At 52.4% G+C, this 13931-nt stretch overlaps 2 protein-coding genes across 2 annotated transcripts; both read right to left on the bottom strand.

Annotated features, from left to right (window-relative positions):
* Positions 1-1202: 1202 nt before the first annotated feature.
* TMEM147 (transmembrane protein 147) lies at positions 1203-2969 on the bottom strand. The gene is made up of 7 exons (XM_054588866.1): positions 2776-2969; positions 2638-2707; positions 2129-2188; positions 1906-2042; positions 1684-1768; positions 1476-1597; positions 1203-1392 (listed from the first exon to the last, which is right to left on the bottom strand). Exons 1-7 carry the CDS (start codon positions 2850-2852, stop codon positions 1269-1271), a joined length of 675 nt encoding a protein of 224 aa, XP_054444841.1. The 5' UTR covers positions 2853-2969; the 3' UTR covers positions 1203-1268.
* Positions 2970-3303: 334 nt separating this feature from the next.
* GAPDHS (glyceraldehyde-3-phosphate dehydrogenase, spermatogenic) lies at positions 3304-12972 on the bottom strand. The gene is made up of 11 exons (XM_054588865.1): positions 12906-12972; positions 10166-10337; positions 9282-9378; positions 9007-9113; positions 6122-6212; positions 5893-6011; positions 5414-5495; positions 4954-5105; positions 4630-4792; positions 3460-3557; positions 3304-3376 (listed from the first exon to the last, which is right to left on the bottom strand). The coding sequence occupies exons 1-11, from the start codon at positions 12970-12972 to the stop codon at positions 3304-3306; spliced, it is 1221 nt and encodes a 406-aa protein (XP_054444840.1).
* Positions 12973-13931: the final 959 nt, after the last annotated feature.

The raw sequence follows: 13931 nt of genomic DNA, 5'->3' as shown, positions 1-13931 counted from the left end.
GCTCAGCAAATAGTTGTTGAATAATTCCTGCAAACTTCACTTGTTCTGGTAAGAGTCAAGAGCTGGGTGGTACATGGGGTAGGAGTATGGGAGAAAGAAACTCCATTACACATCCGCCCACCTGGGCTGGGAGAGTGCCTGCTATAATCCCTTTTCAAGTCAAAGTCAGGGTGACCAATCAATCACTTCCCACACCTCTCCCAAGACACCTGTGGACCCTGTCTTGACTATGGACAAGGAGATGGGGCTAGATGGTAGTTGTATGTTCCCTCTGAAAACACCAAGATTGTCATAGCAGAGCTGAACAAAACTGTGCCTGGTGTTTTCCTAGGCCCAGGGTTAATTTATATTATGGCAGGACTACCATAGTCTGAGTGAGGCAAGGGACAACTGCCCTATCCCATACCCTGGGGGATATCACTGGGAACACCAGGGCTGGGGTGCACTTTCCTGAGCCAGCAGGATTTGCATCAAGGTGGAGCAAACATGATATTCAAAGTCCTGCTTCTGACATCCTTCTCAGGGAGGGGGAGAAAATGGGTCAGGGAGTGGACCCCACTTGAACAAGGAAGTGTTAGGGTGGTGAGGGTGCCATCTAGAATATCGAAATCGAAGGGCTCAAATGCTCTATTTGGCTGCAGCTATCTCTGAACTCCACCCTAAGAATTCTCAGGTCAGGATTTGATCTGAAGGCCACAAAACTGAGTCAAAGTACTGAGGAGCTCAGAATCACAGACGTCTACCCCAAGGGCCCAGTGTGTTAATAGGGAGCCCTAGATAGTTGTAAGGAGGCCGAATTAGTAAGACTGGGGTTTCAGAGAGATGTCCTTGGCTGCCATTTAAAGGGTGGATCAAAGGAGATTGGGGGCAGGTGTCTAGAGGGTGACTAGCCAGGGAAGGGTCTGTGTGGGAGAGGGCCCGATTAAGGCTATGAGGTCCCCAAGGACCCTCTTTTCAATTCTAGCTCCCCTCTATCATCTGTTCTATGATTTGCCACTGCTCAAAGATTATATACTTCAAGCCCTTAATCTAGTCTGAGGCAAAAAAGGAGCTGAAGAACTGCTCCAGGAACACAGGACAAAATCAGGGCCACCTAGCTTCCTAGCCTGTCTACCTGGCTCCAAAGCCAGAACAAGGGTTTCTGGGATGCAAGTGAGCATGGTATTGGTAGACAGTTCTGGCGAGAGAGGTAGGCAGAAACAACTTTCCAAATACTGTTTATTTCACGAAAACCTGTAGACAAGGAAAAGGTATATGGGACACCAAGCCTAGGAGTGCACGTTGACAACGGCGACATACAAGGCAAGGGTGCTGAGGGCCAGCAGCCCCGTCACTACTGCTCGGGCCAGAAGTGCCGTCCAGCTGCCCAAGGAACAAAGGTGGACGAAGGTCCTGTGGGGAAATGTTACAATTAAAGAGGGAAAACAGAGAACCCATCCCCATTCGGACCCAGCCTGGAACCCCACCCAGCTCACTCCATGACAAAGGCCTTATAGACACTGAGGAACATCAGCAGGAGGACGGCTGGCCGGAAAGTGTGGTACAGGTCATAGCGTGTTATCATCCACACCTGGGCAGATGCGACGATGTAATGGACCTGAAGGGAGGCAGGAAGTCAGGGCCGGGCCTTGAGGAGTGGTGCCACCAGCAAAAAGTTGTGTATGGGAGAGTGGGACTGCGTACCAGACTGATGTTGGAGTCAATGCTCATCTGGATGTACTTCCAGTCAAACTCAATGCCCCGGGCTCCAACCCAGAGAGGGATGCAACTGAAGAAGGCAAAGGGAAGGATTCTCAAGTACCCAGAAGTCCTCAGCACCCAGAATCTGAGCCCCCACCCTAGAGAACCTCCCCAAAACCCAGGTGTCCTTTTTCAAGAATCTGGGCTCCAGGCTGCTGCACACACCGGGACATAATGAGCTCCGCGGTGGCCCAGCCCAGGGCAGCAACCATGATCTTGTATTCCCCTTTGCCGGCATTCCGGGACATGACAAGGTTTAGGCCTACTAGATCTGCCACATCCACGCTGGCCTTCATGAACTCCTGCGGGTCAGGTTGAAGCTTGAATAAGCACAGGTGCCAGGGCGCCTCATTTCTGCACTCCCTCCCCCCTTCCTTGCCCCACTCACCCCAATGAAGTCATAGATGCCGCCTTCCCAGGTGGGAAAGAAAGTGGCCAGGAACAACATCTGAGAACAGAAAACAGAGGTCACCTCAAGGTGAGGAAGATAAACTATGGGGGTCTTGTGGGAAATTACTGTGTACATGGTTCCAGGGTTCCCATGTGGAGAGGAACCACCAGATGGGGGGCAAGATTACAGGACCAGGGGAGATGAAGAGTAAAGACCTAGTTCTTTTACGGTGATCACAGGGGATCAGGGACAGACCTGGAGGTGCCTGGGCATTTGCAGTCAGTGTGGTGGCTGGCGGTTCCCTCTTAACTATACAATCGAGTTTTCTCAATTTTACAAAAATAGCTATGCAATAGTTGCTTGGACCTCTCTTCAGGTTCCACCCTCCCAAAGTTCATCTTCTATGTGTAGTGCGGAGGACCGTCCCACACAGCGGGATGGCAGCAGGGTGGAGCCCTGGGTCAGGCAAGCCTAGGAGCTAGGTGCGCGGCTCCGGACGCCCTCACCTTGCAGAGCTGCACGAAGAGGTAGGTGACGCCAGCCTGGACGCACTTCCAGAAGGCATTGTACTCGGACCTGCAGGAGCGGGCGGTGAGGGCTCGTCCGGGCCCGCGCCCCCCGCCCCGCGGCCGCCCCGCACTCACAGGCCGCTGCACTTGTAGGTGATGAAGTAGGGGAAGTAGGCCAGTGCGAAGCAGTTTCCGAAGTGAAACAAGGTCATGGCGCCGCCCCGGGCCCGGCGGAGCGCACAACCCTACCTTAACCGCCTGGCGCCCCAGCCCACACCTGGCGCCTCGGCCTCGGCCGCGGCCTGCGCGGCCTTCTGGGAGCTGAGTCTACGGCGCTGGCGCACTGACGTCACGAGCGCCGCCAGGGCACTGAGCGCGGCCGCCTGAGCCTGCGCGGGCTGGTGCGCCAATGGGGTTGGGGCCGAGCCGAGCGCTCAGAGGACGGGTGGTTGCCGCCGGAGGGAAAAGGCACTGAACCCCGCGGTGAACGGCGCAGAGATACGGGGCGCAGCTGTGAGCACTCTGTTTTTATTTCACTGGTGGCCAAGCGGGGCAGTCCCCTTCCCCAGGGCGCCCTCCTTCCCCTGGGGAGCCGAGGGCGGGAACGGGAGGTAGAGGTTCTGGGCCGGGAGCACAGGCAAAGATAGGATGGGCTGTCCTACTTTACTTGTCTCGGCTAAACATGTAACAGAGGAGGTCCACCACCCGGTGACTATAGCCGTATTCGTTGTCGTACCTGGGGAGGGGCCAGGAGTGTCAGGGCATTTCTCCCTATCTCTCCCAGTCTCCCCGCACATTCTCTGGCTCCTTCCCCCTTACCATGAAATTAGTTTAACGAAGTTGTCGTTGAGTGCGATGCCGGCTTTCGCATCGAAGATGGACGAGTGTGTATCGCTGACAAAGTCCGTAGAGACAACCTGGGTGTAAAAGTTTCGAAGGTAAGTGTGGGTCGCAGAGCAAGGACCTCCAGGAGTCCAGGTTCTGACTCAGGCATATTGGCCATCCATTCATCTACAATATTTGATGGGCTCCTACTGTGCTCAGGCTGTGGATGTGAAACAGCCTGACGCTGCACCAATAAATATTTTCTGAGAATAAGGCAGACACTTGGAATGGGCTGGCAAGGAGGTTCTTGAGTGGAGGCAGCTAGGCTTGGTCTGGATGGCTAGGGGGGTCCAGCCAACTCAGATCAGTTTCTCAGCAGTATCTGAGGTAGGAGGAGCTGCAGCACAGAGGCTCTGAGGGTTTGGGCCCTGGTGTGGTAGAAGGCCACAGGAAGGTTTTTAGCCCGGGGGGGGGGGGGGGGGGGGGGTGTGATTTGATTTTGTTTTAGCGGGGGGCGGGGGGGGGGGCGGGGGCGGGGAGGTGGATGGGGATGTGATTTGATTTTGTAAAAACAAGAGGCCCTGGTGACTGTTTGAGGGTGGACCTGAAGGAGCTAAAACAAGGAGACAGCACCAGAGATGATACTATTGGGAGCAAAGGAACAGTGACATCTGTTCCTCACAGGCAAGGCACCTGGCCATGGCCTGCCCTGAGCAAGTGTTAAAAAATGGGATCCATTGTCTTGTTCATGAAGCATGTATTGAGCACCTGCTGTGTGCCAGGCCCTGGGAAGATGGCTGGAGCTATGAAAGTGAAAAGGCAGTCCCCAAATCCTTGCCTTCCTTGAGTGCATGTGCTAGCACGATCAACAGTGAGTATGAAATGAAATTTCAGATGAGGAAAAAGGCAATGGAAAGAACATCTTGGTGAGGAGGAAGACTGAAATAAAGACTTGGAGAAGATGAGGACAGATATATGGCCACCTGGGGGAAATGCTTTCCAGACCAAAGAAGCACCAAGTGCAAAGATTCTGAGTCAGGGAGATCTGCCTTCCCAGCGTTGCAGTTCCTATCTTGATACATTATGAGCAGCTCCTTGGCAAATGGGGAGTCGTGCTCACTCCCCAGAGGGTTCCTCCTAGGGTGTCCTCTCCTCAATCCCTACCTCATCCTCCGTGTAGGCAAGGATGCCAGCCATGGGCCCCTTGGCTGCTGCTTTTATGGCGTCCTTGATGGCTGAGTATGGGGTAGGCTGGGCCAGGCGGCATGTCAAGTCCACGACAGATACATCTGGCGTTGGCACCCGGAATGCCATTCCTGTCAGCTTCCTAGAGAATCCCACATTGGAGTGGGAATCAGAACCCAGGGACTTCTCTGTCCATCTCCCCTCACCTCCATCCTCCCCTCATTAGACACCTCAAGGACTGGGGCCACTTCGGCCCTCCCAAGGTATGCCCCCCTTCCTGGTTGCAGCTCCCTGCCCTCATACCCTTTGAGGTCTGGTATGACTTTGCCCACAGCCTTGGCAGCCCCTGTGGAGGCTGGAATGATGTTCTGATGGGCTCCCCGTCCGTCTCTCCAGGCCTTCTTTGATGGCCCATCCACTGTCTTCTGGGTGGCCGTGTAGGAATGGACTGTGGTCTTTGGGAAGAAGGGGACTGAGGTGAGGCCTTCCTGCTCCTAAGCTCCCATACCTCTTTTTTCCAGGCCCGGAGTGATGAACCAGATGTGGTGGTTGGTGGGGCCACCACCACAGATCACAGGAGGGACACCTGCAGGCCAGGGCCCAACCTTGCCTGAGAGTTACACAGGGTTTTAAGAGACTTCACCAAAGGCGGGCCTTTCCTCTTGAAACCTGTCTCCTCCTATTAACTTCACACACTAAGCAAGTCCTAAGAGGAAGAGGTACAGTTTCCCTGCCATCCATCCTTCCCCAGCCTTCAACTCACCATCAGTCCTTCCACAATCCCAAATCGCTCATGAATGACCTTGGCGAGGGGGGCCAGGCAGTTGGTAGTGCAGGATGCATTGCTGAAACAGCCCAGTGTGCAAGGGCACTGTGAGGTGAGGATCAGAACCACCCTACTACCCTTACCTCATTTTGGGGATATGCTCATGGGTTTGGTTTTGTGAAGAGTCAGGATGGGGATGAGCGGGATCATTGGGGATGCCTTCGGACTGACGGAGACACCAGGGGTGCAGCTGGGGAAAGCTCCCCAAGCATGCTCTCCAGAAGTCATGCATTTCTAACGGTTTTAGGGGAACGTGAACATGGTGGCTGTTAAGACTTTGGGAAGGAGAAGCAGATGGACGTGAAAGAAATACCAGTGGGGGTGTGGGTGGGGAGGCTGAGTTGGTCCCTCCTCATCATGGGCTGACATGTCTTCTGGGCACCACCCACCAACTTCAGGATGTTGCTGCCCCTTACCTGACAATTTTCATGGAGCCAGGGTTATAGTCCTTTTCATTCACCCCCATGACAAACATAGGTGCATCTGGTGAGGGTGCGGAGATGACCACACGTAAGGCACCTGCCGCGATGTGGTTCTAGGGAAGAAGGAAGGAGCACTGGTGTCATGAATTCATAAGGTGCTTACCACCACCACCCCCCCCCACCGCCCCCCGGCCAGCCCTGGGCACACCTCTCTCCCACTTACGGAAGCTTCCTCTAAGGACAGGTACACGCCTGTGGACTCCACCACAAAGGGGCTCCCAACAGACTTCCAGGGGATATCTTTTGGCTGTTTGCTGTGGAGGGGTGGCAGCACTGTGCATGAATCTCCCTTGCGTGGTCTGGCTTTCATAGTCCATGGATACCTTCCCACCTGGCCTGCAGCCATCTCTTCTCCCCACCCCACACATACTTAGGTGTCCCAGATGGATTTGACCCTGCTGATCTTGTCTTTCACCCCAAACCTGCTTTCTGGGCCACTTTTCTTGACTGCCCCACCCCTGCTATGCCTGGGTGTATACAAGCTCCCACCTCCCCTACTCAGGCCTCACTCACCCCTTGCCCTTAGAGGACCACCCCTGACTACTCCCAGTCAGGTCAGGCCCTTTCTACATATGCTGTCTAGAATGTAGACCCCAGAAAGGCAAGGCCTGCCCCACTGCTTTGGGTTCCCTGCCTTGGCAACCTCACCATGGCCCGATTTGCCTCTTTTATCTCTGCCACAGGGCGGGCAAGTCCCTGAAGACAGGCAGTACATCATGGGAACAATGGGGGTAGGGGGTGTAAGTGAAGCCTGAGGCCACCCTGCAGTCAGCAGTGGTTAGTGGTTTACATCAGAAAAGTAAGGACCTTTACAGTTTCCTGTTTTTTAAGTTTACATTTTTACTTGATAGTTTATCAAATGCTTGCATTTGAAACTATATGTTAAACCATTATTGCTGTTTTCTGCTTGGCTTTTCCCTCACAGGGCTTATTACAACTGCAGTATTTGCTTTTGTGGTTTTTTGTAAGCATCTATCATCTTCCAGACCACTCTGTGGCAACAGGGCTGGGTATGCTTCCTTTGTCATTGAGCCTGCTCCCCCCACAGGGGTTCAGTCAGTGTTTGTAGGGTTATTTTTTATGAGCCATCCTACACATGTTTACTGAACACCTGCCATGTTCCCACGTTCTAAGTGCTTCGCCTTTACTCAGTCATTTAACCTTTACAACCTTCATTCTTCAGAGAAGCCAAGGCAGAAGTGAAGGGGTGGGAGGAAGAGCTGGCTGGGAGCATAGGCAGGCTGGCCCCAGGATCTGTACTGGCCGCATGCCAGGATAAATGACTGAGTAGCTTCCTTTCGTCTCCTTGGGCCACCACCACACTGGGCACTTGCTCTGTCAGGTCACACTTTTCATCATCTGGCTCAGCTAGCTTTCCTCTGAGGACCTCCATTTCCTCCCTTCCAAGTTGGGGAAGGGGCTACTCAACAAACTCCTCTGCAGCAATTATTGAGTTGGCATGGGGCAAAGAGGTGGCACCTCAGGAGACCCCAGCCCCTTCCTCTAGGCTTTAGGGCCCTGCCTTGCTGTCCAGTGGCCTGTTTTGAGGATTCCATTCAGTTATTCCTCAAGGAAGTACTGAATCTACCCAGAGCCAGGGCCTGCACCATAGGTGCCAAAACAACAGTGATGACACAAACTAACAGCTCTTCCTGCAAGGAGGCTGTGGCCTTGTGGGAAAATGTCCTTCCCAGTGCTCTCTACACACCTATTAGCTTTGGCTGTGCTACCCACTATGAATGTGGTGGAAATGATCATCATCCCCATCAGTAACATGAGGAAACAGGTCCAACAAAGTTCAATTCCCTTGCCCAAGGTCAACTGACTAGAAAGGGTGGAGGAGGGTAAAGTACACACTAGCAAGATTGCTTTTGTGCCTGGAGAATGTGCACAGCGCAGTGATGGAGGGTGGACCGGAGGGGGGAACAACCATTGCAGTGACCTGACAAGGCCAGCACCCGAGTAGGAGTGCACCCGGGGGGAAGACTGCTGCAAGAGGCAGGAATGACAGCGCCCCGGTTGAGGAAGGAAAGGACACAGTGTGTCAGTAACGACCTCTGTGCTGGAATTGGTTTTGGTATGACTTGGGTCAAGCAGCTTCTCCCATTCTCACCGATGCTCCAGTCCCCGTCTCCACCACACTTCCACTCCCTGCACCCAACACTGACCACCTCACCTTAAGCCTTCCTTGCCTCTCTTCATCATTCACCTCCCCAGTGAATGAAAGGAGAGGGGCTGAGAGTGGAGCTGCTGGGAGGAGCACTGGTAAGGCTCGTGAGCAGGCAAGCACAAATGCGTATAAAATCAGGGCTGGCAGTGGCTAACAATTTACTTTAGAAATATAAAGTAGGTTTATTGTTTCTCATTTTATAAATTTTTAGGTTTTTTTAATATCTTGGCAATGTTGTGTTTGAAGTATATTAAACATCTAATATTGCTTTTGACTTACCGATTCTGAACATGGCTTTAAATGAAGGAGGAAAATTAATATCAGTGGGAGCTATGTGAAATGGGTATGAAGAAGCATTGCGTAAGTATGGAGGTGCTGGATTGGGGTCCCAAGAGGTAAATGGACAGTGTGGCTGAGGTTATGAAAAGGCTGAAGCATAAAGCTCATAGTGCTTGTGGGGCCCTATCGGGAGGTGGGATTTTATTTGTGGGATGATAGGACAGTTTCAGCAGGGGAGTAACTGGGTCTAGTTGATGTTTTAAATGGGCCTCTGTGGCTGCTGTGTAGGAACTAAGTGGAAGCGGTTGGCTAGGTGGCCGTGCTCGTCCCTGGGAAGGGAGATGAATAGGTTTGGGGTTGAAGGAAAATCAAGAGGTGAGTTTTACACATGTTGCATTGATTTGTGTGCGAGAAAACTTGCAAATGTGTGTTAAATAAAAAGTAATTGTTGAGTACAGTGGGGCCTCTTTCCATCTACCATTTTAGCAGCCAGAAACTTCTCTGAGACCCCCTCTCCAAACCAGTACCAAGAGGTATGCACACACACAATCTGGGGGGTTATGAAGCTCATGTGAGAGGCTGGAAACAGCTGCCCTTACCACTGGAAGACACTGATTTCCTGGTTATCCACGACCAGCCGTCCATTCTTGTATTCCACAGTCCCCTTGTATCGGCCATGGGTGGAGTCATACTTAAACATGTACACCTGTGGAAGACAGAATGGCTCGTAGTCTTGGGGTTGCAGGGGTGGGGAAGCAAGCATCCCTGAAGAGTCCCTGCCTTGGCAAAGGTTCCACATTGCAGTTGGGAGCCTTCTAGAAAGCTCCTTAAACCTTCTCTCCACCCCAGTCTTACCCTCTTGCCTGCTGCTCACCATGTATTCTGGGTCAATGAATGGATCATTCACTGCCACCACCTTAATGCCTTTCTCCATGCAGGCACGCAGCACCAGGCGACCAATGCGTCCAAACCTGTCCAGGGACAAGTGTTGTGGGATTGTCTTCAGAATCCTTGGCAAGCAGGCAGAGGAGGGGACAAGAAAGAAGGGCTAACAGGAGGCTCCTCAAGGAGACTGGGTGGGACTCCTCAAACTGGGGGAAGAAGGCAGCTAGCCCTGTGTGGGCCACTATCATCTGAGACCTCGCTAGCCTCTTAACTGATTGACCTACTTCCTCACTCATCCATCCTCTGTCCCATTCCTCACCATATAGCTAGATGAAGCTTGTAGGACTTCAGGTCAGATGATGTCTCTTGGTCTGAAAACTTCCATACTGTATCAGAAAAACCAGATCCAAACTTCTAACCATGGCCTGCCAGGCTGCTTTCCACTGCACTCCCTCTTCTCCCTTGCTGCACATCAACACACTGGATTCCTGCCTGTCCTTTGTACACTGAGCTGCCACCTCTGCTCCAGAGCCATTGCTCGCTCTACAGCTGTCACTCGGGCTTCACTCCAGTATCACCTCCCCGAGGCCTTCCCTAACACCCCAGCTAACACTGGCCCGTCCAGTCTTACTATACTCTATACTTCATACACACATCCCCGAACCAAATGTTCCTTATTTGACTGTTGTCTTCCCACCAGAATATGAGCACTCAGAGGGCGGAGCCCTGACTGCCTTCTCCCTGTTTCTCCAGGGTGGACAGAGTGAAAGCACTGCTGGGGAGAAATGTGGAGATGCCGCATTCTACTAGTAACCAGAGGGAAGCCTGGGCCCTAAGGCTTCAGAAAGGGATCAGGGGCCAGGGCTGACTCACCCATTGATGCCAACAGTGAGTTCCTGAACCTCAGGAACCTTAGGTGGAGGAGGTGGAACCTCCTCCTTGATAGGCTGCGGCTGCGGCTGCGGCTGCGGCTGTGGCTGCGGCTGCGGCTGCGGCTGTGGCTCTGCCTCAACTTTGGGCCCTGGCCGCGGTGGTGCTCTGGTCACTGTTGGTAGGGGGATGGGGGTGGCAATGAACTGCACCCTCACAGTGAGAGAGAATGAACCATTTTTCCACGCAGAATCTGCTGCTGGATTCTGACTCCTAGTGACCAACCATCTAGCCCAGTGTTTCCCAAACCTATCTGATCCACAGAATGAGCAGATGGGCTTGCTTAAAATATCAATGCCAGGGTTCCTTCCCTGGAGAGTCTAATTCAGTGGGTACTATGTATTTTTAACAGTTGCTTAGAGTGATGTTCTGTGACTCAGTTTCCTTTCTAAAATGGAGATAATACTTGTCTCAGAGGGTCACTATTAGGATTAAGTCAGGAAATATATGTAGTGCTTATGACAAGAGTCTGGGAACATTCCACATATTGTACATTAGTATTTCAAAGATATTTTCCTGAATGGTCTGCTAATTTGTGTAGCCTAGTGGTCCCCAAACTATTCTGATAAGGATCATCCGGGAAGCCTCTCCCAAGGAAGTAGGTCTGTTCTGATGCCTGAGTGTCTCAAAACAAGCACTTCAGGTGATTCTTATCCTCAAAATACAGGTGTATCATAACATGGATAGAGACCTTTATCAGCTTTTGCCTCTCTAAACACACTCCCACTCCCATACTGCATATTAAAATACCTATGCTTGGCTCTGGCTGGTGTGGCTCAGTGTATTGAGCACCAGCCTGTGAACTGAAAGGTCATCGGTTTGATTCCCAGTCAGGGCACATGCCTGGGTTGTGGACTGGGTCCTTAGTTTGGGGTGTGAGAGAGGCAACTGGTTAATGTATCTCTCACACATTGATGTTTCTCTCCCTCTCTTCCCCTCTCTCTAAAAGTAAATAAAATCTTTAAAAAATATATTTAGAAAAAGAACAAAAAACTTCGTGCTTGGAGGTGTGTTACCTGAGCTGCAGATGAAGTCTTGAGAGGAGGCAAGATGTGGAAACTGTGTGTGTGTGTGTGGGGGGGGTGCTGCCTGACAGAGGGTTTCGTACTGGGGATCAGCCTGATCGTCAGCCCTGGCTCAGCCACCTGGCATGTATGTGGCCTTGGGTAAGTTAATGAACTTCTCTGGCCTGTTCCCTGTCATCACATCTGACCTCCACTTGGGGGCTTCTCTGAGGACTCGGTGGGATCTCAAGGCTGAGTAGGTGCTGATTTTAATAGAGGGGAGGAAGTCTGATACAAGTTCATGAGGAAAGGGAGAGAGAAGGGGTTGGGGAGAGACTGGAGGATGAAGTTGGGAATTGCATTTGGCAGTAGAATCAAAAGCACCTGATAGGTGGTGCAGGCTAGGAGCTAGGGGCTAGCTGGCCTGTTGTCTTCCTGACCTTTCTGGGCTGCCACAGACCTTGTGGCCTGTGGCTGGACTGAAGTATTAGTGTTTTTTGGTGGCAGACACTCTTGTCAATATTGGTGACCTTAAGGATGTTTATATTCCTTAGGGTTCTGTTTCTGCTACCACGAAAAGAGATTTGTCCGTCTGGGTTAAGAGTAGGGATGACTCTGAGACTTTCATAGAAAACTAAGGTGGTCCTCCTTTCCCAATTTTCCTCAGCCATTCCCTCCCCTCCCCTCCTCCACTTTAGCGGTAGGGTTGATGGGGAAAGCTGCTGCGCTGGGAAGGTGGAGCCGGGAGGAGCTTCATCGCTGAAACATCACCGGGTGGGTGAAACACAGGCACAGGTGCGCTCTCCCAATTACAATGACGGTCCCATTTCCTGGGTTCCACCATAGACTAAGTTCTGTGCTGAGGTCCGCGTGCATCGACTCACAGAATCCTATGAGGCAAGCGCTAAAACCCACTTTACAGAGGGGAAACCGGGGCCTGAGGTCACAGAGCGAGTAACGAGCAGGGAGATTCAAGGTCCATAGCCCTTACCCTGTCAGCTGCTGTATCTTACAGGATCTCCCCAACCATGGAGCCTAACCAAAGCCCCGGCCACGCCCACCCCCGCCGGGCGGAGTTTCCCTGCTGCCCCCTTCCCTGCCGTGCACGACAGGGCTCATCGACCCAGGGAAGTGGTTTGCGCTCCCTGAAAAGGCTTCAGTGAGCGCACTTGTAAAGTACTTGGCACAGCCCTCGCAGGTCTCAAGTGGCCACACTTAGTGCAATACAGGGAGGGACGAATCCCACCAACTCCCAAGCGACTCTTCCGCCCTGGTCGACAGAAGCCTCCATTTTATGCAAAACCCAGCTCGGGGAGCGTACTTAACCCCAGTGGCTGTCCTTAGAGTTGGGGTTTTGCCTACGCCCCAGCACCTGCTTCTATCCTTCCACCACTCCCTAGAAATTAACAGTCCACTTTCAGAGTGGGGGTCGCCGTCACTTCCACCATCGCTGTAGAAACCACTTTGCCAGCAAACTCAGGTTGCCCACAGGGGTGGGGGCCACTGGAGACTGGGAGGAAAGGGGATCCGGATGGAAGACCCGCTTCCGGCCAGCGGCCCCCTGCCTCCTGTTCCCTCCCCGTTGGACTCTCAAGGAAGGAGGGGGCTCCGACCAGGCCAGCGCTACTCCCTGACCGACCCTCCCCCCAGGCGCAGGGGCTCTCCACCTCCTCCCTCACCGGGGCATGGCTGTCGCAGCAGCTGGACAACGGTGACATTGGTGAGGACGATGTCGCGTTTCGACATGGCCCCTTAAGGTTTCATGGCCTAGCCACCCGGGGACCCGCCGCGATGTTACTGCGACGCAGGGCACCTAGGCTAGGGGCACCAGCTTCCTGCCGTGACGTCACTGGACTATGACATCACAGAGGCTGCCGAAGGGCACATCCCAGGGAGGCCTCTGCCATCTGCACGCTGTGCACCACCATTTCAAGGCCACAGCTGGTGTCTAGAATGGGATCCAACTTTTTACTCTGGTGCTCAAAGCCTTCTCCCCTCTCTCTCCCTAGACACACTGGCTCCGTGCTGTTCTTGACACACTCCACCCCTCATAGTTGTCCTAAATGTTCCTTTATGCCTGGAAGCCCTGCCAAAGACTTTCCTTACCTGGCTGCCTCTTGGTTTCCCCCAGGTGTTACCCTTTAAAAGAGGTCCTCCTGACTCCCTATCTAAAGTTCTCTCTCAGTCACTACCTGCCATCGCCCTCACCTCCTCAATGTATCCACCTTTCAGGAAGACTTGTCTGACTTCTCATCCTGGGTTATATGTTCCAATGTGCAAAACTACTTCAGGGTTACACTCGCTATTATTTTCATTTCCCTCACAGCATATGCCTGTCTCTAAAAAATCATCCTGTTTATTCGTTTACTAATTTTCTCTGCCCACTAGACCAAGCTCAGAGTGCTTGTCTAAGTCATCAGTTTTCTATCCCAATTGACTAGAAGAATGGCACTTAAAAGGTGCCCACTCAGTAAATAATACCAGAATGAATAAATAAGTGTCACCTCAGGTTTCTTCTGGTCCTCACTCTTAAAGCAGTCTCCAAGTCATATCCTCTCATAGAACCCCATTCTTGTGGCTTTTCATGTAGTTTGTAATATCTAGTTATGATTTACTTGTTCACTGTCTCTCCACAATTTTCTTCACCACAGGGCCTCTAGCACCTAGAACTGCATCTGACACAAAGCAAAGCTTGAATAAATATT

Source organism: Pteronotus mesoamericanus, unplaced genomic scaffold (genome assembly GCF_021234165.1).
Source record: "Pteronotus mesoamericanus isolate MK-2021 breed Mesoamerican mustached bat unplaced genomic scaffold, CSHL_Meso_final scaffold_165, whole genome shotgun sequence".
In the NCBI taxonomy this organism is placed as follows: Eukaryota; Metazoa; Chordata; class Mammalia; order Chiroptera; family Mormoopidae; genus Pteronotus; species Pteronotus mesoamericanus.
The sequence above is the reverse complement of the archived record's forward strand: the minus strand, read 5'-3'. Positions and strand labels throughout refer to the sequence as shown.